At 43.2% G+C, this 25,012-nt stretch overlaps 1 protein-coding gene across 2 annotated transcripts; it reads left to right on the top strand.

Annotated features, from left to right (window-relative positions):
- The first annotated feature begins 125 nt into the window (after positions 1-125).
- PRR11 (proline rich 11) lies at positions 126-23,668 on the top strand. 2 transcript variants are annotated; one of them, XM_079798566.1, is made up of 11 exons: positions 137-245; positions 1,977-2,140; positions 5,621-5,753; positions 7,172-7,322; positions 7,534-7,656; positions 12,157-12,414; positions 13,383-13,481; positions 13,845-13,957; positions 16,018-16,077; positions 16,166-16,262; positions 20,669-23,668. In XM_079798566.1, exons 2-11 carry the CDS (start codon positions 1,996-1,998, stop codon positions 20,735-20,737), a joined length of 1,248 nt encoding a protein of 415 aa, XP_079654692.1. In that variant the 5' UTR covers positions 137-245; positions 1,977-1,995; the 3' UTR covers positions 20,738-23,668. The 2 variants fall into 2 exon arrangements, with proteins under 2 accessions (XP_079654693.1, XP_079654692.1); XM_079798567.1 differs by lacking the exon at positions 1,977-2,140 and having other exon boundaries at positions 126-245.
- Positions 23,669-25,012: the final 1,344 nt, after the last annotated feature.

Genomic DNA, 25,012 nt, shown 5'->3' with positions numbered 1-25,012 from the left:
TCCCCTTCACTCCCGCCTTCTCCTTATTCATACAAGAAGCGCCTCAGCTCTGATTGGCCGAAGCGTGTGGCCGTCTCAGCCAATCACAAGCCAGGCTGTGCTCTTACGTTCCTGGGAGAACTATCCGTGGGGAGACCAAGACTACGATTGGTCCCTCCACCGTAAGGTTTTAATTTTGAATTTTTCTTCATGGCGAGGGCGAGGCCACTGCCTGGACTTCATCTAATTCCGCGGCTCTTAGACTAGTAAGTTGCAGGGATATCTCTCTTTGTTCCCCGGGCTCGTGTCTTCCGTGGCGGGGCCTGTTCCTGCCTGTGTTCTTAACGGTTTACGGAGGTGGGGACTTTGGCTGGGCTCGGAGGGGAGACGGAGCGGGGGCAGAGGAGGTTGAGGCGGGTTAGAAGTGGTCCCCCTGATGCCACCCTAATTACATTTCTATTTAATGAACACTCTGAAAATTATGTTTTGGAGGAAAGTCTCTGCCTTCCTTTTGCACAGTCCTTTACATCTTTGCTACTCAAAGTGTGGACCGCGGACCTACGGCATCTGCATCACTAGGGAGCTTGTGCACAATGCAGATTATTGGACTCCACCCAAACTTATGGAATCAATATGCATTTTAACAACATTCCTCACATACACACACACAGTGATTCCCATGCACATTAAAGTTCGAGAATGTTAATTTTTTGACAGGTAGTATTACTATAATCCTTCACATAGTCTTACTATCATCCCACATTCAGTGAGAATGTCAATTTTAGAAGTATGCCCTGTATACTAAGTTTCTAATACTGTGCTGGACTAGGGTTTAAGGAGCTGCAATTTCTAAAGAGGAAAAAAAAGAGCCAAGAACTTAAAAAGCAATGCTTTACAGCATAAAATGTAAAATTAAATATATGAAAGTACCAGAAATAGCCCTAAGGATGTTCAAGAGGAATCAATTGAACTGGTTAGTAATGGAAATTGATTAGTGGACTGAAAGCTGTTTATGGGAAAGTGTAAGAAACCTCCATGAAAATTTGTTTTAGGAATATATATGACATAAAATACATTATATTACACACACACCTATACAGAAAAAGATAACCAACAGATAATTGGTGAATCTAAGTGAATGATATGAGTGTTTAGTACCCTATTTTAAAATTTTTCTCAAGGTTTGAAATTTTTCAAAATAAAAAGAATAGATGAAAATAGGTTATAGCAAAAAAAACAAAAATAGAGGAAAGCCCAGGGGAAAGATGGTGAAAGCAACTGAAGTAAGAGGACAGAAAGGGAAGGGATGATAAGGAGAAGGGACAGAATAAATTAATCAGAGGAATATTTATGACTCATATGAATGTATATATGTGTGTCTTATCTTATCTAATAAAACAGTAATATGCAAATTGACCGTACCTTCGCTATGCCCACAGCCAATCAGAGCGAACAAGATGGCGGTTAATTTGCATATGCTGAGGGAGGGAGGAGTGAAGAAAGCAGAAAGTATGGCGGCTGCGTGGGTGGGTGGCCATGGTGGCCTCTGAGGTGGCAGTGGGCAGTGTGAGAGGCGGCGACGCGGCCACAGGGGTGGCGGCAGCGGCGGTGGGCAGGGCGCGCAGTGGAGGCAGCAGGCGGGGCCGCGGTGGTGGCTGTGGGCGGGGCGTGGCGAGGCGGGTGGGGCGCGCAGAAGCAGCGCGCGCACAGCGCGCGCGGGGCCGAGGAGGCAGTGGCAGCGTGCGTGGTGGGTCGGGGTGATCAGAGGCGGCAGCAGCGCATGGCCACAGAGGCAGCTGAGTCAGCAGACGCAGAGGGTTGGGAGTGCGCGGCGAGGCAGGCTGGGTTGGGTGGGCGGGACAGGCGGGAGGCGTCCCACACGTTCGGCCTGCCCCACCCTGCCCGCCTCAGCGGGACAGGTGGGGGTGCGGGAGGGAAGCCCACCAGAAGTCTTGCAGGAAATATTCCTGCAACGGGTCCCTAGTATATAATATTAGAGGCCCGGTGCACCAATTCATGCACGGGTGGAGTCCCTCCATCTGTCCTGCGGGGATTGGGCTGAAACTGGCAGTCCAAAGCTGCCTGCTGCTCCTGCCTGCCACTCCTACTCATTCCTGCCCCTCTGTGCCTGCAGCAAGCTTGCATCCAGTCAGTCCTGATGGTGAGCCCTGCGTCTGGCGCCTGTCCCTAGGGAGGTGGGAGGGGGACCGGGACATGATCAACCCTCCAGATGGTCAGTGAAACGCCCTTGCTAGCCTGGGATCCGGATCCGCCCAGCTGATGTTTGCACTGGTTGTCGGGAGCCACCTGGCGGCCACTTTTATAATATTTCTTCCTTGCTGAGCATCTAGGGATGGGAAGTGGCCGGTGCCTGAGGCCAACTTACAGGAGGCTGGCAGCACTGGCGGGATTGTGCCAGCGGCGCCGGTCCATTGGTGCCTGGCCCATTCTCTGGAGATTGGACCTGCAGGACTACTGAGGGAGTGAGTGGCTGCTGCCAGGCTGGTGGGCGGCCTGGACAGGTCAGTCAGCTGAGTGGCGCTCCCGTTGTGGAAGTGCACTGACCACCAGGAGGAAGTTCCTGCATTGAGCATCTGCCCCCTGGTGGTCAGTGCTTGTCATATCAACTGGTCGACGTCACTTAGGCTTTTATATATAGACTAGAGCCCTGGTGCATGAAATTCCTGGGGGCGGAATGTGTCTCAGCCCAGCCTGTGCCCTCTCATAGTCTGGGATACCTTGCTCCTTACCGCCCGCCTGCTCGCTGCTCCTTACTTCTCAGCTCGATGCTCCTTAGCACTGCAGCAGAGGTGGGAGAGGTTCCCGCCACTGCCACTGTGCTGGCCAACTGTGAGTCCGGCTTCTGGCTAAGTGGCGCTGACCACCAGGGGGCAGATCCTGCATTGAGCATCTGTCCCCTGGTGGTCACTGCACATATTAGTGACCGGTCATTCTGGTCATTCTGCCATAACGGTCGCTTAGGCTTTTAGTATATAGATCAGTGATGGCAAACCTATGACACGCGTGTCAGCACTGACACGCGTAGCCATTTCTCATGACACGTGGCCGCATGCCGAGGATGAAACATTTGCTGCTTCTGAGGATGAAAGATTTGCGACTAGAGTCTTGGAGTTAGTTTTTTCCTCAAAGTGACACACTACCCGAGTTATGCTCAGTTTTTTGGCGAAGTTTGATACATCAAGCTCAAAAGGTTGCCCATCACTGATCTAGATACTTCATATATTCTACTCTACAATGGAGTACCCTAATTTTTTCACTTATTTTTTTAAAAATATATTTTATTGATTTTTTACAGAGAGGAAGGGAGAGGGATAGAGAGCTAGAAACATCGATGAGAGAGAAACATCGACCAGCTGCCTCCTGCACACCCCCCACCGGGGACGTGCCCACAACCAATGTACATGCCCTTAACCGGAATCGAACCTGGGACCTTCCAGTCCGCAGGCCAACGCTCTATCCACTGAGCCAAACTTGTTTCGGCTTCACTTATTTTTTAAAAGTTTATGTTGTGGTATAGGCTCTTTGTAATTTGCCTTAAAATCTTCTCAAAACAAGGCACGTAAAAAGGAAGAATACTTTTTGATTAAAAAAAAATAATAGGAAAAATGCTTTGAGTAATCATGGAAGAATGAGCTTTAGTAATTGGAATCCCACCTAACCCAGCAAAAAGAATTTGTATGTTTTTATTACTCTTTTGGAAAGGGGACATTTATGGTATATGTGTTTTTAATCCCAAGGAAAATTGCTATATACTCTTTCAATAGGATAGTTATCTTCTACAGAGTAGAAAGGATATGCTTATTGATGAGAGAGAAAGAGAGAGAGAAACATTGATGTGAGAGAAAAACATTGATAGGTTGCCTCCCATGTATGCCTGACTGGGACCGAGCCCTAAACTTTTTGGTGTACGGATGACACTTCAACCAACTGAGCCACACAGGCCAAGGCTGTAGTAGTTTTAATAAAGCAATGAAAATAAAACAAACCTTAGCTTGCTGAGTCCTTTTTCCTGTTTGAGGTAGAAATTAATTATCTTTAATTTTTGGAAGAGCTGTGATTATTTTTGAATGGAATATTAATCTAAGAATTATCTTGGATTGCACCTTTCTACATTGACAGATATGACATAGTCTCTAAATTGTCTGCATGTGCTAATTGTCTGCATGTATTTAATTAGAAGACTATTAGAGTGAGAATGACCCAGAACCCAGGACTGACTCTCTCTCTTTCTCTCTCTCTGTCACACACAAACACACACACACACACACACACACACACAGCCAGAGGAGAAAATATGAATTAGTTCCTACACTTTTTTTTAATTAAAAAATAATCTCCACAATGGCATACATCAGCTTTTGTAGGACTCATAAGCAATGTGAATGCATGGGTATTGGAACAACCACCAGGAAAGAGCAAAAAAGAGATGGCCCAGTTTCAGAATGGTGGTATTTTATTTTTCAAGCTAATAATACGTTCCAAAGGTTAACTGTCAACCACTAATACAAAGCTTATCATCGTTAGAGCAAACGAAAAATGGCAGTTCTCTGAATTACCTATAATCCCGACTCCCACTGCCAAAGGCAACACTGTCCACTCTTGTAAATTTTTCTGACATTTATCTCCATTTAATAACATACTTATAATACTGTTTCTCTCTTTTTTTTTTTCAATTTTAGACACTATACGCATGTAGACAACTACTAATTTCTACTTTTCTTTCTTCCCAATATACCTACATCATCATTTTTGGTTGAATAAACATTCAGTGTTTACACTATTAAGTATGTAACAGTGAAACATATAGTATTACTATGATTACTTTTTTTTCTTGCACAAGTTTTTCCCTAACCATTTTTATATGCTTATATATTTTTAGCACTTAGTAGTAATCTGGCCCCAACTTTACAAAAGTACAGTCAAAAGTAAATGGTTAATTTTCTTTCTTCTGTTACAAACTCCACCTATTACAGTGGATGCTCAGTAAATGTTATTGGCAAAGAAAGTTAATTCTTTTGAGTCACATACCATAATCCAACGATAGCTATTTTCTCTGTTATAAAGAAAGGGAAAATCACTTAATTTAATGAAGAAAAGCAAGACAAGCAAAACAAAATTAGTAATGTAATGCCAAAGCCAAGGTCTCTAGAGATAGTTTAAATATGGGTTTAAATTTTTCTCTACATTAGAGGACTTCTGGGATGCTTGTAGTGACCTATTTTCTAACCAAGGTGGTGGTTACAGAGTATGTTTAAGTTTAATTCATTGAACGATACACTTAAGATTTGTGCATTTTATATACGTACATAGTATTCTTCAAGAAAAAATATTTTTTTGTTAGTCCTCATCTGAGGATATTTTTTTCTATTGATTTTTAGAGACAGTAGAAGGGAGGGGGAGAGACAGAGAGAGAGAAACATCGATGTGAGAGAGACATCAATTGGTTGCCTCCCCCATGCACCTTGATCAGGGTCAGAGATCCATTCTGCAACCGAGGTACATGCCTTTGGCTGGACTCAAACCCAGGACCCTTCAGTCCACAGGACAACACTCTATCCACTGAGCCAAACCAGCTAAGGCTTCAAGAAAAAATTTTTTTTAATATTTTTTATCTCTACAGAAATCATGCTCAAGTTCAAGCAACAAAGAAGGAAGCGAAAAGTAAAAGCAAAAAGATTATTTAAAAAAAAAGAATTCTCTCACTTTCAGTCCAAGCTAGTTACACCTCCCCCTCCACCACCCTCAACAGAAAGGTAAGGCATAATGTGGAATAGAGAAAAAAATTAAAAATCCCATCAGTTTAGGATAAAATTACTAGACTTAGCAAATGAAGATACAGAATGCCCAGTTAAATTTGAATTTCAGATAAACAATGTATTTTTTTTAATTGTCCCAAGCAACATTTCTAATATACTTATACTAAAACTTATTCAGGAATTGAATTTTAACTGAGCATCCTTGAATTTTGTGTGGTAACTATAGTCTACGAGTTCAAATGAAGTAATGATCACAAGGAATTGTGTTGGAGGTGCACAGTAACTATTTTCTCTTTTTCTTACTCAATTTACTTGCATAAATATGATAACCAAGTGAGGAAAGAGAGGTATAATATTGGAATTTAAATCTCAGTTTTGGTAAAGTTAGGTCAGTTATTCTCTGGGACTCAGGGCTTAAATATGTTATTGAAAGAGGCTTTCAGTTCTAGGAACCCAAGGGTACTGTGTCACAATAACAATTTATACGTTTTGTTGTTATAGCTCTCTTTACAGAAAAAAATTTAAAACAAACAGGCCCTCAAAAAGCAGTTACCATGATATCATCCCGTCTTCCATTTCTCCCCGGTATTCACAAAGCCCACTAACTGGTCTTTCTGCTTCTGCCCTTTCGCCCTCTGCAGTAAACCTGTTAAAATCGTGTCATATTGCTTCTCTACTTAAAGCTTTTCAATATCTTCCTCTCTCAGAGTAAAAATTAAAGTCCATAGTATGACCCCCAAGGCCTTTATGATCTGACTCTGACGTTATTTCTTAACCCTCCTCTCTTCTATTTCTCCACCCAAGTCATCCTGGCCCCCTTGCTATTTCTCAGACACCTCAATAAACTTCCACCTCAGGGCCTTTGCACTTGCCCCTGCCTAAATGCTCTTCTTCTAGATATTTGAATTGCTAGCTTCTTTATTTCCTTTGGGGTTCTCCCCCCGCCCCCAACCCCGACCCCCCCCCAAAAAAAAAAAGTCTCCTTCTCAGTGAGACTTTTCCTGGCTACCCTATCGAAAATTTCATCTCCACCCAACATTTCACATTCCCCCTCTCTCACTTTATCTTTTTCTTCTTAGCATTTATGCACTAACAACCCACATATGTTATTTATTTACTTATTTTTATCTTTCTTCCATTAAACTTTAAACTCCATGAGGGTAGGGTTTTTGCCTATTTTGTTCATTACTAAATCCCTGATTCTTACTTATTATTTAATTTATGTTATTCGTTATTGTTTACGCAACAAATACTTGTTGCATAAGTGAATCCCAGAATTCTAGAATTTACTGAAAAATTTGACTTTAGATAGTGTCTGTTCCTGACTTATACTGTAAAACTAGCTTGTTGTTTAATTAGAGGCTATTATTCCAACTCAGGAGTTTTGGCTTTATTTGGTTTTGTTTTTCCCACAGAGTGGTGATTTCTTCAACAAACACACCTCTTAGCAGAAGCTGGCTAAAACCATCCTGGAACTTCAAATTTCCCAATATCAAAGATGCAGTAAAACTTTGGACAAGCAGAGGATGGTTTATATACAACTGGTGCCAGAACTGCATAGCCCAGGTATGGGTTTGACATACCTGTTTTCAGCACTACTCACTTGCTATGTGTGTGCACTCAGGTCAGCACAGCATTCAGGCTAAGCTCAGATAAGATGAAATTATGGGGTCATGTCTGCCTTTGTTTCTATAAAACAAGACCACTTTCTTGTCCTCTTTTCTTATCCTTATCTTATTGCTCATCAGAGTCAGGCTTGTGTATTTTTTAATTTTAGAGTTTAGAAGTATTGAAAGACATCATCTTTCCTTCCCGTTTCTGCCACCAAGAACTTCATAGTCTAAAACAACGGTTTTGCGTTTTGGAAAGTGAATTATGCAAGCTCCAGGAAGCACTGAAGGTTAGTATCCTATATAATAAAAGCCTAATATGCAAACCGACGTAACGAAGGAACAACCCAGTTAGCGGGGGGTGGGGCCAGCAAGTGGGCAGCACCAGGCCAGCCAAGGCAGGTGCCAGCAGGCAGAGGGAGTGGGCAGTGATCAGGGGTCGGTGGCAGATGGGCAATTGGGGAGCAGGGCCAGCCACTTGCCGGCTGGCACATCCCCAATTGGCCTGCTGGTCACCTCCTGCAGAGGAGCGGGCCTAAGCTGTCAGTGGGACATCCCCCGAGGACTCCTGGACTGCAAGAGGGTGCAGGCCAGGCCAAGGGACTCCCCCGAGTGCACAAATTTTCATGCACCAGGCCTCTAGTTATCAAATAAAAAACAAATCTGGGGCCGTAGTTGGTTTGGCTCAGTGGATAGAGCATCAGCCTGCGGACTGAAGGGTCCCAGGTTTGACTCCGGTCAAGGGCACAGGCCCAGGTTGCAAGCTCATCCCCAGTAAGGGGTGTGCAGGAGGCAGCCGATCAGTGATTGTTTCTATCTCTCTCTCCCTCTCCCTTCCTCTTTGAAATCAATAAAAAATATATTTAAAAAACCCCACACAAATCTGGGATTAGGTAAGGAGGGAAGGGGTTGTCTCCCATAAGAATCTCAATGTGCTTTTATAGAAAAGGAATGACTGCAGGTGAGTGCTAATCCTAGACCTGTTTGCCCTCAGATCTGTTCCTTAAAACATTGAGGATCTGCTCCGTATTGCAGGGATGCTGGCCCCTTTAGGTTACATTCCCCAAGCTCTGTGTCACCTGGTTCCTGGTTGTGCTGGACTAATAGTAGACACGGATGAGAGACTAGAGGGAGGGAGAAGATAGGGTGTTTTTCCCTATCATTTTCAGTGTTGGGCGATTTCTCCAGCAATAGCTGTAGTTGTTTCTCAAATTCCAGCTCCCACCAGGTAAGTCTACCACATTTCTTGATTCTCTGGGTTAACCAAGCTCCAAAGATCGGCTTCTTCTGCTCTTTCCTTGGTCCCTCCATTCGCAGGATATTCATAGCTTTCTGCTTGTTGAAAAGTTCTGGGCTGCCTCACTGCCCCCTGTGTGCTTCTCATCTCTTCCAGCAACAGTGGGACTAACTGCCTACATTATATTCCCCATCTTTGAAATACTCAGGGTGTTTTTATTTTCTTGACTAATAAAGGCAGAAAAACAAACAAACCCCAAAACTGTAAATATCTACCCCCTTCAATCTCCTGAGCAAGGCCTCTATTCTCAATGTCCAAAACTCAAAGAACAAACATTGCACTCATTGGTTTAGAGAGAGACATCTGAGGTTATATCCCTGCTCCCAGAATTTGTATCTCAAGATGAACTAGCCAGATGGGGGAAGACAAATCACCTCACTCCTCTCGGCCTCAGTTTCATCATCTCTAAAATGGGGATGATGCCTTCTTTAGTGGGCTGAGTGACAGCCCCCCAAAAGATATATCTAAATCCTAATCCCCATAAATATTACCTTATAAATATTATCCCTATAAATATTACCTATGAATATTAACTTAGTTGGGGTCTTTGCAGATAAAATTAAGGATTTTGAGATAAGGAGGTCATCCTGTGTTACCTGGGTAGACTACATCCAATGGAACTTCATAGTCTAAAACAACGGTTTTGCATTTCGACAAGTGGATTGTCCTTATAAGAGACACACAGAGCAGAATACACAGAAAAGGAGGAGCAGTGGGACCACAGAGACAGATTGGAGTAATGCAGCCCCAACCAAGGAATCTACCAGAAGCTAGAAGAGGCAAGGAACAGATTCTTCCCTGCAGCCTGGGGAAGGGGTGCAGCCCTGCTGACGCTTTGATTTCGGACGTCTAGGCTCCAGCACTGTGAGAAAATGAATAAATGAATTTCTGTTATTTTAAGCCACCAAGTTAGTGATAATTTGTTACAGTAGCCACAGGAAACTAATATACCATCTTACTTCACAGGGATCATTTTATTCCTTTGCGAGGGCTGCCATAACAAAGTAGCACAGACTAAGTGTCTTATACAGCAAAAATTTCTTTTCTCACAATTCTGGAGGCTAGAAGTCCAAGATCAAGGTTGGGTTGTTGTTTTTTTCTGAGGCCTCTCACCTTGGCTTGCCTTCTCACTGTGTTCTCACATGGACTTTTCACTCTGAACACCCATCCCAGCTGTCTCCTATATATTCAAACTTCCTTTTTTATAAGGACAACAGTCAGATTGGATGAAAGCCCACCCTGATAGCCTTATTTTACTTTAACCACCTCTTTAAAGACCCTTTCTCCAAATATATTCTGGAGTACTGGGAATTAAAACTTCAACATGTGATTGGGGGCAGTGGAAGTGTACACAATTCAGTCCATGTGGTCATGTTACAACCCTTTGGCCTTTTTATCAATTCCTTGAATATACTATACTAGTGGTCTGGTGCATGAAATTCATGCATGGAGGTTGGCGGGGGGGGGGCGGTGTTCCTCAGCCTGGCCTGAACCCTCTCCAATCTGGGACCCCTCGAAGGATGTCCTACTGCCGGTTTACAGGGATCAGGCCTAAACCGGCAGTTGGATATCCCTCTCACAATCTAGGACTGCTGGCTCCAACCTCTCACCTGCCTGCCTGCCTGCCTGATTGCCCCTAACCACTCTGCTCACCCCCAACAGCCCCCTGCCGCTGGCCTGCTCACCCCCAAATGCCCCCCCGCCAGCCTGATCACCGCAAACTGCCCCCCTGCTGGCCTGCTCACCCCACTTTCCCTCTCCACTGGCCTGCTCACCCCCAACTGCCCCCCTGCTGGCCTGTTCACTCCAAACTGTCCCCCGCCCCCGCTGTCCTGATCACCTCCAACTGACCCCACTGATGACCTGCTCACCCCTAACTGGACTCCTGCTGGTCTGCTTACCCCCACCAGCCCCGCCCCCCACCAGCCTGATCACCCACAACTCTGTCCCATCCTGGCCTGATCACCCCCTGGTGACCCAAGCTCCCAGCCCCTCCTTTTTTTTTTTCCAGCGCCTCCTTGAGCGGAGGCCAGGGCTAGCTGGAAGCAAGTATCTGGGATTTATTTATCTTCTGTAATTGAAACTTTGTAGCCTTGAGCGGAGGCCAGGGCCGGCCAGGGTGGGTGGGAAGCTTGGCTTCCTCCATCGCCAGGGGCAACCCAAGCCTCCTGCTCACTCCAGCTCTGTGGCTGCCGCCATTTTTGTTGGGATTTATTTATCTAATATAATTGAAACTTTGTAGCCTTGAGCGGAGGCCAGGGCCGGTTGGAAGCAGGTATCTGGGATTTATTTATCTTCTATAATTGAAACTTTGTAGCCTTGAGTGGAGGCCAGGGCAGGTGGGAAGCTTGGCTTCCTCCATCGCCAGGGCAACCCAAGCCTCCTGCTCACTCCAGCTCCATGGCTACTGCCATATTGGTTGGGTTAATTTGCATACTCTCTCCTGATTGGCTGGTGGGCATGACTTGTGGGCATAGCAGAGGTACGGTCAATTTGCATGTTTCTCTTTTATTAGTATAGACTAGAGGCCTGGTGCATGACATTTGTGCACTGTGGAGGGGTGTCTCTCAGCCCAGCCTGTGCCCTCTCACAGTCTGGGACCCCTCAGGGGGTGTCCGACTGCCGGCTTAGGCCTGCTTTGTGGCCCAGCAATCAGACATCCCCCAGGGGTCCTTAGCACTGCTGCAGAGGCAGGAGAGGCTTCCGCCACCGCCACTGCACTTGCCAGCCATGAGCCCGGCTTCTGGCTGAGTGGCACTCCCCCTGTGGGAGCGCACTGACCACCAGGTGGTAGCTCCTGCGTTGAGTGTCTGTCCCCTGGTGGTCAGTGCACGTCATAGCAACCAGTCATTCTGCTGTTCGGTCAATTTGGATATTAGGATTTTATTATATAGGACTCTTGGCTGCTAAGTATTTTTCCCTCTGCTAGGAATTTTCTTTCCCCAGTCCTTATCTCCCTTCACATGGTAAATCTCAATTCATCTTTGAGATTATAGCTAAATGTTGCTCCCCAGGCTTCTCACTCATTATGCTCTCAGCACATTTCGTTACTCTTATTGAATTATTATTTTATTTGGTTTGAGTATATTTGTATGTGTTTAATGTCTGTGTTTCACACCAGACTGTCAGCTCCATGAGGTGGTAGACAGGGCTTCCATTGGCCCATAGTGCCTGGCATATCACATACATAAAACAAATGTCTGAATGAAATTTAAATATATCATTGAAGATTACCCCTGTTAACATACTATTATTTATAATTCTAATCTTTTTTCTAGGCATATAATCTATTGTTTATTATACTAAGATACATAATTGATTTAACTGAATAACTGAATGAATGAATGAATGAACTTGTGATAAATGAGAAAATGTTATGAAACATGATGTACTGAGAAAGTATTCTATATAGTACCTTTTACGTGAATGATTTTCGGCTGCAAGAACCAAATTAATCTGTTATTTCTTTGCCAAATATAATGTCCTCTTTCAGACTATCTCAGAAAATTCTTCCTGTCCAAGTTGTGGTCATCCCTGTTACATGAATGGTAAACTTACAACAGTACCAGCCTGTGCTCTAACAACCCCTGGAGAATCCGGAGCTGTACTTCCTGCCACACTGCCAAAGCCAGCAAGCCATCTTCCTCCTCCGCCCCCACCTCCACCCCCTCCACCTCCACCCCTGCCTCCCCCTCCACCACCCACAGCACCTTTGCTGCTCAGAAAATCCAATCTCGCCAAAGCACTTCAGGTAAAAAACAATTTGGTAAAGGTGTGTTTTGGTCAGTATGTAATGGAGGAGTAAAGACAGGTGTCATTTTAAGGCTGGGCTAAGCACTTTGACAGGAAAGCTATATTCTGATCCCATAGCTTAATTATGCCAATTACTGTGTTTATAAAAAATCAGTCCCCTGGGAACTCAAAAAAGCTGGATATAGAAATAAAAGTTATTTTGTTTAAGGGTAAATGAGTATAATTTAGTAGAGTAGAAGATTTCTGTTGGCTTCTCAGCATATCTTTTATTTTGTTCTCCAACTAAACCAGTAAGTTTCCCTTGAAAAATGTCAGCGTATCTTTTTACCAAGAGGAAAACCTCCCTGAGAAACCAAATTAAGAACAGAAGATCGCTTAGTGAGTAAACTCTGAATAAAAAGAGTCGGTGGATCCCTTAGGCTAGAGAACCAGTCTCCATTAGGTTTATTTTTCTGTCAAGGGGACTGGAATATTTGTAAATCACTAAGCTAGCCATGATCCTGTTTTAAAATCTGCTGAATTTTCACTATGGATACATTTGATTTATTATGGCTGAGTTAAATCCAGAGCCTACCAGCTATATTTGCCCTAATGTATACCTCTCTGACTATACATTTTTGCTGTATGGGAACTGGATCATCTTTTTACGTATTTGAGGTAAACATCATTTTGATTTGAGGAGCTACTTCAACTCGTGTCTTATTGTAATGACTACTGAAGAAGATGCATTATTTCAGGAATTAGCTCATCTCTAATTATCAAAGTTGTACCGTTTCATGAATAGCCTTAGTATCTTTGGGTACGGAAAACAGGATCATTCTTTATTAAGTGACAAGAATTTGATAGGTTCCTGGGATAAATAAGAGATGACTTTTAACTCTAGGTCTTTAAAAACTATATTATGATTTGCATTTGACTAAATATCATGGTTCCAAATTGAATTCTAATCTTTCCATGTATTTTAAGGCTGGACCATTGAAAAAAGATGGACCCATGCAGATAACAGTTAAAGATCTAATGACTGTGAAATTAAAGAAAACCCAGAGTTTTGATGAAAAGAAAAAGGTAAGATATCATTGATCATACACAGTCTTTAAGCTATTAGCCTGATTGTCCCTTTATGGAAACAAAATATAAGTCTTGCGTATAGAAGCTATCCCGAGATAAGTATTTGATGTCTTATTTAAGTAGTTGTGGCTCTCTGCAACAAAATATGTAGATTCCAAAATTATTTAATTGGGCAGTTTTATGTGCCAACCATTAGTCTGAAGAGGTAAAGACATACTTTGAAGCTTTAGAGTAAAAATTGAGTGGAGTAGTGGGTATATCTTATGCATACCCAGCACTCAAATATTCATTGTTTCAGCATGTTTACATTTTGAATATTTTAATGTGTTTTTTAATAATGGTCTCATTTTACAATTAAAGCTTGTTCCATCACCAGACATACGGAATCCACTAGTTACTGTCTCTGACCTGCAGCGTCTTACCCTGAAGCCCAACTCAAAAGTGTCATCAACTCGAGTTACAAATGTCTTAATGTAAGAAATTGCACCATGTTATCCTCTACCACTTCTTAAAAGAATGGATTTTTTGCTTTTTTCTAACTTTAAAAATTATACATGTGCATTGTAGAAAAAAAGGTATCTACAAAAAAATTTAAAGAAGAAAACAAAAATAATTCAACTAAATATATCATTAAAGATTCCTACTGTTAATGTACTATTATTTATCATTCTAATCTTTTTCTAAGCATATAATCTATTGTTTATTATAAAATACTAGAGGCCTGGTGCATTAAAATTCATGCACTGTGGGAGGAGGGGCGTCCCTCAGCCTGGCCTGTGCCCTCTCGTAGTCCTGGACCCCTCGGGGGATGTCCAGCTGATGGCTTAGGCCCACTCCCCTAGGGCATGGGACTAAGCCACTAGTTGGACATTCTTAGCGCTGCCGTGGAGGTGGGAGAGCCTCCCTCCATCACTGCTGTGCTGGCCAGCCATGAGCCGGCTTCTGGCTGAGCAACACTCCCCTTGTGGAAGCACACTGACCACCAGGGAGCAGCTCCTGCATTGAGCATCTGCCCCCTGGTGGTCAGTGTGCATCATAGCGACCGGTCATTCCGTCATTAGGGTCAATTTGCATATTACCCTTTTATTATATAGGATACCATTGACTTGATAACAGATTTTAGGAGAAAAGAATTACTATCAAGAATTTTAGTAACTTATATGCCTCAATAAAATAAAGTTTAAAGCATTTCAATTTCAAAAATAATAAAATATGAAAACTAGTATGTCTTAGAATCAAGGAAACATAATATATGTGTATACCTATGTATAATCATATTGTATATACAGTTATGACTTTTCCAATTCAGTGTGTCATAAGCTTCTCCCATCTTATTAAAAATTAATTTACAGCATCATTTTGACTTCTTAAGTACATACTGTTTATTATATACTAGAGGCCCAGTGCATGATTGAATCATGCACATGTAGGGTCCCCTACACGCTTTTGCTTTTGATCACGGGGAGCTGGGTGCCTGTCCGCTAGTGCACCAGGCCTTTCAGAAGCCTCCAGCGCAGCGGAGGCTTCTGAAAGGCCTGGTGTCTGAGCGGAAAGGCATCCAGCTGCCACGCTTTTGCTTTTGATCGCGGGGAGCTGGGTGCCTGTCTGCTGGTGCACCAGGCCTTTCAGAAGCCTCCAGCGCGGCGGAGGCTTCTGAAAGGCCTGGTGTCTGAGCGGACAGGCATCCAGCTGCCACACTTTCACTTTCGATCGCTGGTGCACCAGGCCTTTCAGAAGCCTCCGGCGTGGCGGAGGCTTCTGAAAGGCCTGGTGCTTGAGTGGAAAGGCATCCAGCTGCCACACTTTTGCTTTTGATCGCGGGGAGCTGGGTGCCTGAGCGGACAGGCACCCAGCTCCCACGCTTTTGATGGTCCGTGGCTGTTGAGGGGGGCTACCCTGCTGTTGAGAGGCGCAGGGGGCGGGACTCCCACCCCCTGCACCTCTCAACGGCCGCTGAGGGGGGCTGCCGCGGACACCTGGCTACCCTGCCATTGAGAGGCGCAGCTGGGTGTCCGCGCAGGCCCCCTCAGCGGCCGCGGATTTGGCCTCGATCTGGCCGTTGAGAGTCGCAGGGGGCGGGAGTCCCGCCCCCCTCAGTGGCAGTGGATCCGTGCCTTTCAATGGCCGGATAGGCCACCCCAAGTCCCGCCCCCCAGCCTCCCACCGCCCAATCGTGGGCGTAGCGGAGTGATGGTAATTTACATTTTACTCTATTATTAGATAGGATAAATTTCATAGATAAAATCCTGTTTTGAGACATTTAGGTTGTTTATGATTTTATATTTCAATGAACATCCTTATCCATCATCTGTGTGCATAGCTGAGTTTTCCCTAAGATGGATTTGTATACATGTAATTACTAAGTCAAAAAGTATTGTTCTGAAGAATTATTATATCATCTTAATCTGCTATCAACAATGCCTACTGCTATTTTTTACTATTTCTATGATGTTATCTATAAAAATGACTGCTTTGCTTTGGGAAAAATGATAAAATCTAGCAAGCTCTAATTTTGATGTCTTTATTTTATCAGTAATCCTGGTAAAAGTCAGATAGACCTGCGGAAACTACTTAGAAAAGTCGATGTAGAGAGGTAATACACTTTCTTATCTTTATGTTTTCCAAATCTACATGACAATTGGCATAAAATACAGTTTCTAATAGTTTTATTACCTTTGCAGGAGCCCAGGTGGGACCCCTCTTACCAATAAAGAAAATATGGAAACAGGAACTGGACTAACCCCAGTAATGACCCGAGCCTTAAGGAGAAAGTTTCAGGTAAGTCTTTAGAAAAAAAAGTTTTTTGGTTCCTTTTCTTCAAAATAACTTATTTAGAATATTAGTCTAAAACAGCTTTCTTAATAATAATAATCTTTAAATGATAATTTATGCTTTACAAAGCACTCACATATTTAGGCTTCATAAAATTCTATGAGATAGTGAAGATTATTATCTTCACTTTACCAATGACTGTCTGGTTTTTTGTTTTTTAAAAAATATATATTTTATTGATTTTTTTTTACAGCGAGGAAGGGAGAGGGATAGAGAGTTAGAAACATCGATCAGCTGCCTTCTGCACTCTCCCTACTGGGGATGTTCCCGCAACCAAGGTACATGCCCTTGACTGGAATCGAACCTGGGACCCTTCAGTCCACAGGCTGACGCTCTATCCACTGAGCCAAACCGGTCAGGGCAACTGTCTGGTTTTTAAATTTTTTTTAGTAAGTATTTATTAAACACTTCTCATATGCCAGGCACTGTGCTGGAGTACCAGGGATACAGTGATAAGCAAAACAGACACAGATCTACTGTTTTGGAACTTTCAGTCTAGCGGGGAAAATAGATGTTAATCAAATAATCACATATATGGATAATTGTGCACTAAAGTAAGTGCTGTGAAGGAAAGGAATAGGGTTCTGTAGAACCCATGATTTAGGAAGGATTCTCTTAGGAAGTGATGAGGTGAGACTGGAAGGATGAATAGGCATTCGCTGAGAAGGGTACCTATGTATGTAGTATGGGGGTGGGCCTCCCATGGATGTCATGGAAGAAAAAGTTCCGAACATAAAGAACAGCATGTGAGAAGGTCTCGCAGTGGGAGGAATCATGGCCTACCAGAGGAACTGAAAAGTGGCCAGAATGGCTGCAGAGAGAGCAAGCTTACAGTGGTAACAGACAGGGATGGAAATGTCGCTAGGAGACAGATCATGCAGAGTTGATAGGAAAAGGTCTTGGCAGCTTTTTTCTTTGTCATCTACATGCAGGAGGTAGTATAGTAGTATAGCTCGCAGTCTGCTGCCCTGTGGAGCTCAGACTCAAGAGGGCAACATCAATTTTTATCAGAATTTCCACCTGCTAGCCTGTCCTACAGATGTCATACTTGCCAGCTGCCACAACTGCATGGATTGCTTTCTTCAAATCAATCTCTTTCTCTCACATGTTTATCAAGTAGGTTTACAGTTGTGAGTATGCAAAACACAGTTTATTCTTGTATCACTATTTATTAATTACTAGTAGCCCTGTGCACGAATCCGTGCGCCAGTAGCTCTCTGCGGGGCCTGGCTGCTCTGCGCCCACTGCCCACTCACCAAAATCTCGTACATCAGTTCACCCTGTGTGATTTTTTTCCAAACCCTGTTTGTCCCTGTCATCTCCCTGATCAGATCCGTATGGAATAGCCATCCTTCTGCCACCCCTGCTAGAGTGCGGGGACACACAGCTGCTGGCCTCTTTGGCTATGAAGCTTACATTACTGTGTCCCTCTGGCAGCAAAGACACACCATAGACTTCACTGCTGGCACTTCCACCCCAACACTCTCCTCATTAAGAAACTGCCTTTTGCAGGACAGCTTGGTTTCTCTCTTGCCAATTCAGCTTGGTCCTCCTAGGACTGTATGGTCTTCTTTGGATGTGTGGCCAGATTTCTCTTTCCTCCTTTTGGAGCATCCAATAGGGCTCTACCTCTGGATTACCTTCCTTGGTGACAACACAGATTGTGAAGGACAGGGGAAGAGGGCAGAGGCCTCACTGAAGGACTAAGCCCCTTCCTTTCCTTCTTCAGTTCTAGGATCCTTTTTGTCCCAGTGGGCTGGGTAATGTAAAAACAAATAAAAATATAATAAACTAGAGGCCCGGTGCATGAAATTCGTGCACGGGGGCGGGGGGGGTGTCCCTCAGCCAAGCCTGCACCCTCTCCAATCTGGGACCCCTCGAGGGATGTCCGACTGCCCATTTAGGCCCGATCCCATGTCCGACTGCCCTCTCACAATCCAGGACTGCTGGCTCCCAACTGCTCGCCTGCCTGCCTTCCTGATTGCCCCTAACCACTTCTGCCTGACAGCCTGATCACCCCCTAACCACTCCCATGCCAGCCTGATTAATGTCTAACTGCTCCCCTGCCAGCCTGTTTGCCCCCAACTTCCCTCCTCTGCCGGCCTGGTCACCCCTAACTGCCCTCCCTTGCAGGGTTGATCGCCTCCAACTGCCCTCCCTTGCAGGCCTGGTCTGGTCCCTCTCAACTGCCCTCCCTTGCAGGCCTGGTGCCTCCCAACTGCCCTCCCCTGCTGGCCATCTTGTAGTGGCCATCTTGTGTCCACATGGAGGCAGGATCTTTGACCACATGGGGGTAGTCATATTGCATGTTGGAGTGATGGTCAATCTGCATATTACTCTTTTATTAGATAGGATAGAGGCCTGGTGCACGGGTAGGGGCCAGCTGGTTTGCCCTGAAGGGTGTCCCAGATCAGGGTGGGGGTTCCCTTGGGGCGTGGAGCAGCCTGAGCAAGGGGCCTGTGGTGGTTTGCAGGCCAGCCATGTCCCCTGGCGACCCAAGCGGAGGCCCTGGTATCTGGAATTTATTTACCTTCTACAATTGAAACTTTGTAGCCTGGAGCAGAGCCAAGCCTCCTGCTCGCTCCGTGGCAGCAGCCATTTCTTTAGGGGTTTATGTATCTTCTATAATTGAAACTTTGTAGCCTTAAGCGGAGGCCTGGGCCGGCCAGGATGTGTGGAAAACTTTGCTTCTTCCATTGCTGGGGGCAACCCTAGCCTCCCGCTCTTTCCAGCTCCGTGGCTGCCGCCATTTCTGTTTGGATTTGTTTACCTTCTATAACTGAAACTTTGTAGTCTTTTTTTTTTTTTAAATATATTTTATTGATTTTTCACAGAGAGGAAGGGAGAGGGATAGAGAGCTAGATACATCGATGAGAGAGACATCGACCAGCTGCCTCCTGCATACCCCCCACCGGGGGGGATGTGCCCGCAACCAATGTACATGCCCTTGACCGGAATCAAACCTGGAACCTTCCAGTCCGCAGACCGACGCTCTATCCACTGAGCCAAACCGGTTTCGGCGAAACTTTGTAGTCTTGAGTGGAGGCTTAGGCTGGCAAGGGCAGGCGGAAAGCTTGGCTTCCTCCATTGCCTGGGAAACCCAAGCCTCCCTCCTGCTCTCTGTGGCTGTAGCCATCTTGGTTGGGTTTATTTGCATACTCGCTCTGATTGGCTGGTGGGAGTGGCTGGTGGATGTAGCGGAGTGAAGGTTAATTTGCATATTACTCTTTTATTAGGTTGGATAATATATCCACTTTTTTTTTTTTACAGATATTTTTATTGATTTTTTTACAGAGAGGAAGGGAGAGGGATAGAGAGCTAGAAACATCGATGAGAGAGAAACATCGACCAGCTGCCTCCTGCACACCCCCCACCGGGGATGTGCCCGCAACCAATGTACATGCCCTTGACCGGAATCGAACCTGGGACCCCTCAGTCCGCAGGCCGACGCTCTATCCACTGAGCCAAACCGGCCTTGGCCACATTTTTTAAAACATATATTTTATTGATTCTTTACAGAGAGGAAGGGAGAGGGACAGAGAGCTAGAAACATCGATGAGAGAGAAACATCGACCAGCTGCCTCCTGCACATCCCCCACTGGGGACATGCCCGCAACCAATGTACATGCCCTTGACTGGAATCGAACCTGGGACCTTTCAGTCCACAGACCGATGCTCTATCCACTGAGCCAAACTGGTTTCAGCTATATCCACATATTTAGCACAACATAAAAAATCACAGATAGGCCCAATGCCCTATATTGTGCTCCTCAAAAGTCACTTGCTAGGAGGATGTCTAGTAAAAAAAACTGTTGTTGAGAATAGAATGACTTTTCCCACCCAGCCCTTAGGCTTCCTTCCTTTAACTTTAAAGCAACTGCATTCGTTAGGTCTTGCATTTGGTTGCAGGTAACAGAAATATGACTACAGTGTCATAACCAACTAAGGGCTTTTTTTTCTTACCTATGTATTCCCTTGATAAGCAGGCAGTCTGTAATTGGTACAGCAGCTTCATCATGTCATCATTGCTTTTCCATCCTAAATGTGCGGCTTTGATTAAGGTGCAGAATGACCATACTTCCTGAAGACTCATGTCTACATTCTAAGCAAGATAAGACGTGCAAAGGACAAGAGGGTGTGCTAGCTAAGATATCCCTAATCTCTTTAAACAGTTGCTATCCAGGACCTTCTAATTATATCAGAGAAGCTGGGAAAATTGGTTTTTAGAATCTGGATGCATTCCTTCCTTGCACAAAATCTAGGTTCTGTTAGTAAGGAAGAAGGAGAATTGTGTTAGCTACAGGAGCATAATTCACATTATAATTGAGACTTTACTTTCTTTTTTTTCATAGCTGGCTCACCCTAAAAGCCCAATTCAAACTCTGCCACTTTCTACAAGCAACTTTGATGAACAAAACTGATGCCAACTCTGCTTGACTCCATGTGATCATCCATAAAATATCCATAAAATCACCCCACTCCTTTTTAAAAAATGTAGTATGTATAAATAAGTATTCTAATTTATAATTCCATTTAAAGAATTACAGTATTATGGATCCCATATTTACTGTAATATACTAGTAAAGTGGGTATTTGGATATATTATAGTTTGCATGATCAATAAGAGAACAGAATGGAAAATACAATCTCCAAAGTGATGTTTTTCCTGGAATTACCCAATTTAGGTTGGAGAAGTTTTTCAAATTTAACTAGATAACTAATTTGTACTCTGTAGGTGCACTTATGACCTTAAGACAATAACCTAGTTCCCATTCATCTTGGGTATTTATTCTCAGGTAATTGAAAAGTATTTCAGCTTTTAAAGTGCAGGCATTCATTAAGTGCTGCATACTTGATCAATAAGAAAGACCCTCTAGATTTTATTTATGTTCATTATTAACAGTTAAGAGGTAAGAGTATCCGACATCCAAACCCACCTATTTTCCAAAAGGTTTGGAAGCAAAAGGTCCAATGTGATCTTAAAAATTAGAATGTATCATTTCTAGCATCTTAGGTAGGGAATTATATCTGCCTCACTGAAGTCTGAGATATTCATTATTTTGATGTCTGCTGTCTACATTCATACAGCTAAATATAAATTTCGTGAAGACGTCAGGCTGAACCTTGTATTGTCCACAGTGCCCTAAGAAGGATTCTTTGAGGTCCATAGCAGGTTCACTATAAGACCTGATATCCTGTCCTCAATAGCCTTGATTCAGTATCAATAATAATGTACACCTAACTGGATTTTTGTTCTTTCCTGCCAATCCAGGGTTGCCAGATTTAATAAATATAAATACATGATATCAATCAAATTTGAATTTCAGATAAATAACAAATAACTTTTAAATATAAATATGTCTCATTAAACAATGAATACTTTGTTTTGTATAATTATGTCCCAAATATTGCATGGGATAGATATATACTAAAAAAAAAAAAAAAGAAAGTCAGCTCTGGCTGGTGCACTCAGTGGTTAGAGCACTGGCCTGAGCACAGAAGGATCATGAATCAAGAGCACGTACTTGAATTGCAGATTCAACCTCCGGCCCCAGTCAGGATGCATGCAGGAGGCAACCCATTGATGTGTCTCTTTTACATTGATGTTTCTCTCTCTCCCCCCTTCTCTCCCTTCCACTCTCTCTAAAAATCAATGGGAAAAAAATTCTGGGGTGAGGACTAACAAAAAAAAATTCATTGTTTACCTGAAATTCAAATTTAACTGGGCATCCTTTATTTTATTTGGTGACCCTACAAGTCAGTCTCCTACAAATTTGCCAGGTATTTCTGGTAGGCCCCAGTGTGTCAGACACATCTATTTAATAGTGGGCACTGTTATAGATTTGTCAAGGATCCCCATCACTAATGCTCTAAGTATCATGGAGGAAGGGAAACTCATTAGTGTGAGTGTGAGTGAACATGCAGGACTATCTTTAATGCCGTAACCTCCCCTGCAGTTTCAGAAAGGAGGATAGTAGTTCTTCATGGATAGGGACCCAGAGGTTTTAGCTACATAAATGATATCCTTGAAATATCCCCTAGTTAGTGTAGGCTTAAAAGATATTTTAGCATTTTCCAGAAATGCTTGTATTTCCATAGGTAAATATTGCTGTGAGGTGCCAAATAGTGTTATAAAAGTCACCAGACTGGAAAGCAGACCTGGGGATACTGTTTTTTTTTTTATGAAATCCACATTTATGTTTACAGCACATTTATAGATAAAAATTCAACAGATATTAGTTAAGAAACATAGGTGCTTCCAGTAAATTTTTTTAACCTGCTAGCTACATTTATATTATCTATACTAATAAAAGGGTAATATGCTAATTAGACCAGGTCAAATGTCCATCTTCAAGACATCTGACTTCCTTCCGGACAAAGCCATGGTGGTGGGGGCTGAGGCAGAGGCAGTTAGGGGTGAGATCAGGCTGGCAGGAGGTTAAGGGTGATCAGACCGGCAGGGGAGGGCAGTTGGGAGTGACCAGGCCAACAGGGGAGGGCCATTTGGGGTGACCAGGCCAGCAGGGGAGGGCAGTTGGGGACACTAGGCAGGCAGGTAGGTGAGTGGTTAGGAGGCAGTGGTCCCAGATTGGAGAGGGTGTAGGCCGGGCTGTGGGTCAAACCCTCCCCTCCCCTCCCCCCCCCGCCGTGCATGAATTTCGTGCGCCGGGCCTCTAGTGTGAATAAAGGGAATGATCACTGAGAATAAAGTAGTTGAGCATTTGTACAAAATATTTTATTAGGCACTCATAATGTTTCTAATATTAATAAACCACTGTGTACTATATCAATTTTAAATTATGTAATCATTCTTGTGGTATAAAGGTTTATAAAAACATGTTATAGAAATTCTGTAGATAAATATTTGTAAAGCTGCTATTGCCATTGTACCAGTATTAAAATGTATTCTATCTTGCATCATTTATAATTTTTATGGCAGATTTTATATTGTACCCATTTGAGAATCCCGTAAATGTTATGGCTTCATTAAACTGTTGCTGATCATATGTTCCCAATGTTTATTTTGAGACTAAATGACAACCAGAGACTATAAACTACTACCATGGTACATCTGGTTATGTTTTTAAATAAAGAGCAATAAAAGAGCTTTTAGTTTTTCTCTTTTTTAATGTTTTCACCAGAACCATAGCACATAGAGAAAGGTACATAAAACATAAGTAAGTACATTAACAATTCATAAAGCAAACACTCATCTAACCAAGAAGGAGACATTATAAATGTCTTTAGAAGTCCTGACTGTCCCCCTCCCATATTATAACCCCTTTCCTCTAAAACTAATTACTGATATGCTTGTTACAATAAATATTTCTTGTTTAGTCCTTTTAAGTATGCCTCCCTACATGCTATGGTTTATTTTGCTTGCTTCTGAACTCTTATGTAAATAAAATCATACATTATATATTCTTCTGTCTTCTTTCATTTATCCTCAATCAGAGGATTTTCCCCCATTGATTTATTATTTATTTATTTAAAATATGGAATGTTTCACAAATTTGCGTGTCATCCTTGCGGAGGGGCCATGCTAATCTCTATATCGTTCTAATTTTAGTATATGTGCTGCCAAAGCGAGCACTCCCCGTTGATTTTTTTAGAGAGTGGAAGGGAGGGAAAGAAAGAGAAACATTGATGTTAGAGAAACACATGGATTGGTTGCCTCCTACATGGCACTAGGGATTGAATCTGTAACCCAGGAACATGCCCTGGACTGGAAATCAAAACCATGACCCCCTCGCTCTAACCACTGAGCACACCAGCCAAGGCTCTTCTGTTTTCTTTCAATCAACATTTATTTTTTTAAAGATTCAACCAGTTTGCCCTAGCTGGTTTGGCTCAGTGGATAGAGCATTGGCCTGCGGACCGAAGGGTCCCGGGTTCGATTCTGGTCAAGGGCACATACCCGGCCCAGGCCTTGGTCAGGGCTCCTACAGGAGGCAACCAATGGATCACATCGATATTTCTCTCTTTCCCTCTCTCTTCCACACCAGAAATCAATGGAAAAATATCCTTGGGTGAGGATTAAAAGAAAAGGATTCAACCATTTTTGATGTGTGAATATGGTTACCCATTCTATTATTAATGAGCATCAGTGTTGTTTCTAGTTTTTGGCTATTATGAAACTGCTAGGTTACAAAGTGCCTATTTTCTAGATACTGTCAAACTGCTTTCCAAGTGATTGTACCAATCTGTGGTCCCTTCAGCAAAGTGTAACAGTTGTTGTTTCTCCTGTTTTCTTCAAGAGAGTCTTTTCTATTTGGTTTTCAACATTTTGCTTACTTGGGAAATCTATACAATGTGTGAGGGTAATATACACTATTTTTCCTGTATTTATAAGTCAAAGAATTGTTAAAATAATATGTCAGCAAAGTCACTTACTAAACATAGCAAATAATCTCCATGTTGAGGACCACAATGTAATTTATGTGGATGAACATGTAGATGTTTTCATTTTAGTTGGCTTTTCAAAGAAAAATAGGATCTGGACATGTAGAAGGGAGGGAACAAGTAGAAAAATAATTTAAAATAAAATTTTAAAACCCACCATTGCTCATTTCTAAAATCTTGTTAGTAAGAGTTGGTTGAGAAGAATTACTGAAGCTAAATATAGCTTAATATATTAAAAACACCAAAACCACCCACCACAACTTAGGGTCCTACCCTTCCTTTGAGAATCAAAT

This window comes from Cnephaeus nilssonii (assembly GCF_951640355.1).
Source record: "Cnephaeus nilssonii genome assembly, chromosome: 19".
Taxonomy (NCBI): domain Eukaryota; kingdom Metazoa; phylum Chordata; class Mammalia; order Chiroptera; family Vespertilionidae; genus Cnephaeus; species Cnephaeus nilssonii.
Note: the sequence above shows the minus strand (reverse complement) of the source record. Positions and strands in the feature narration are given on the sequence as shown.

Coding starts and splice junctions, on each gene's coding strand:
- PRR11 (XM_079798566.1), top strand. CDS start 1,996: ATGCACGGGTGGAGTCCCTCCATCTGTCCTGCGGGGATTGGGCTGAAA. Junction 13,482..13,844: donor GTTTTGATGAAAAGAAAAAG/GTAAGATATCAT, acceptor TTACAATTAAAG/CTTGTTCCATCACCAGACAT. Junction 13,958..16,017: donor CGAGTTACAAATGTCTTAAT/GTAAGAAATTGC, acceptor TTATTTTATCAG/TAATCCTGGTAAAAGTCAGA.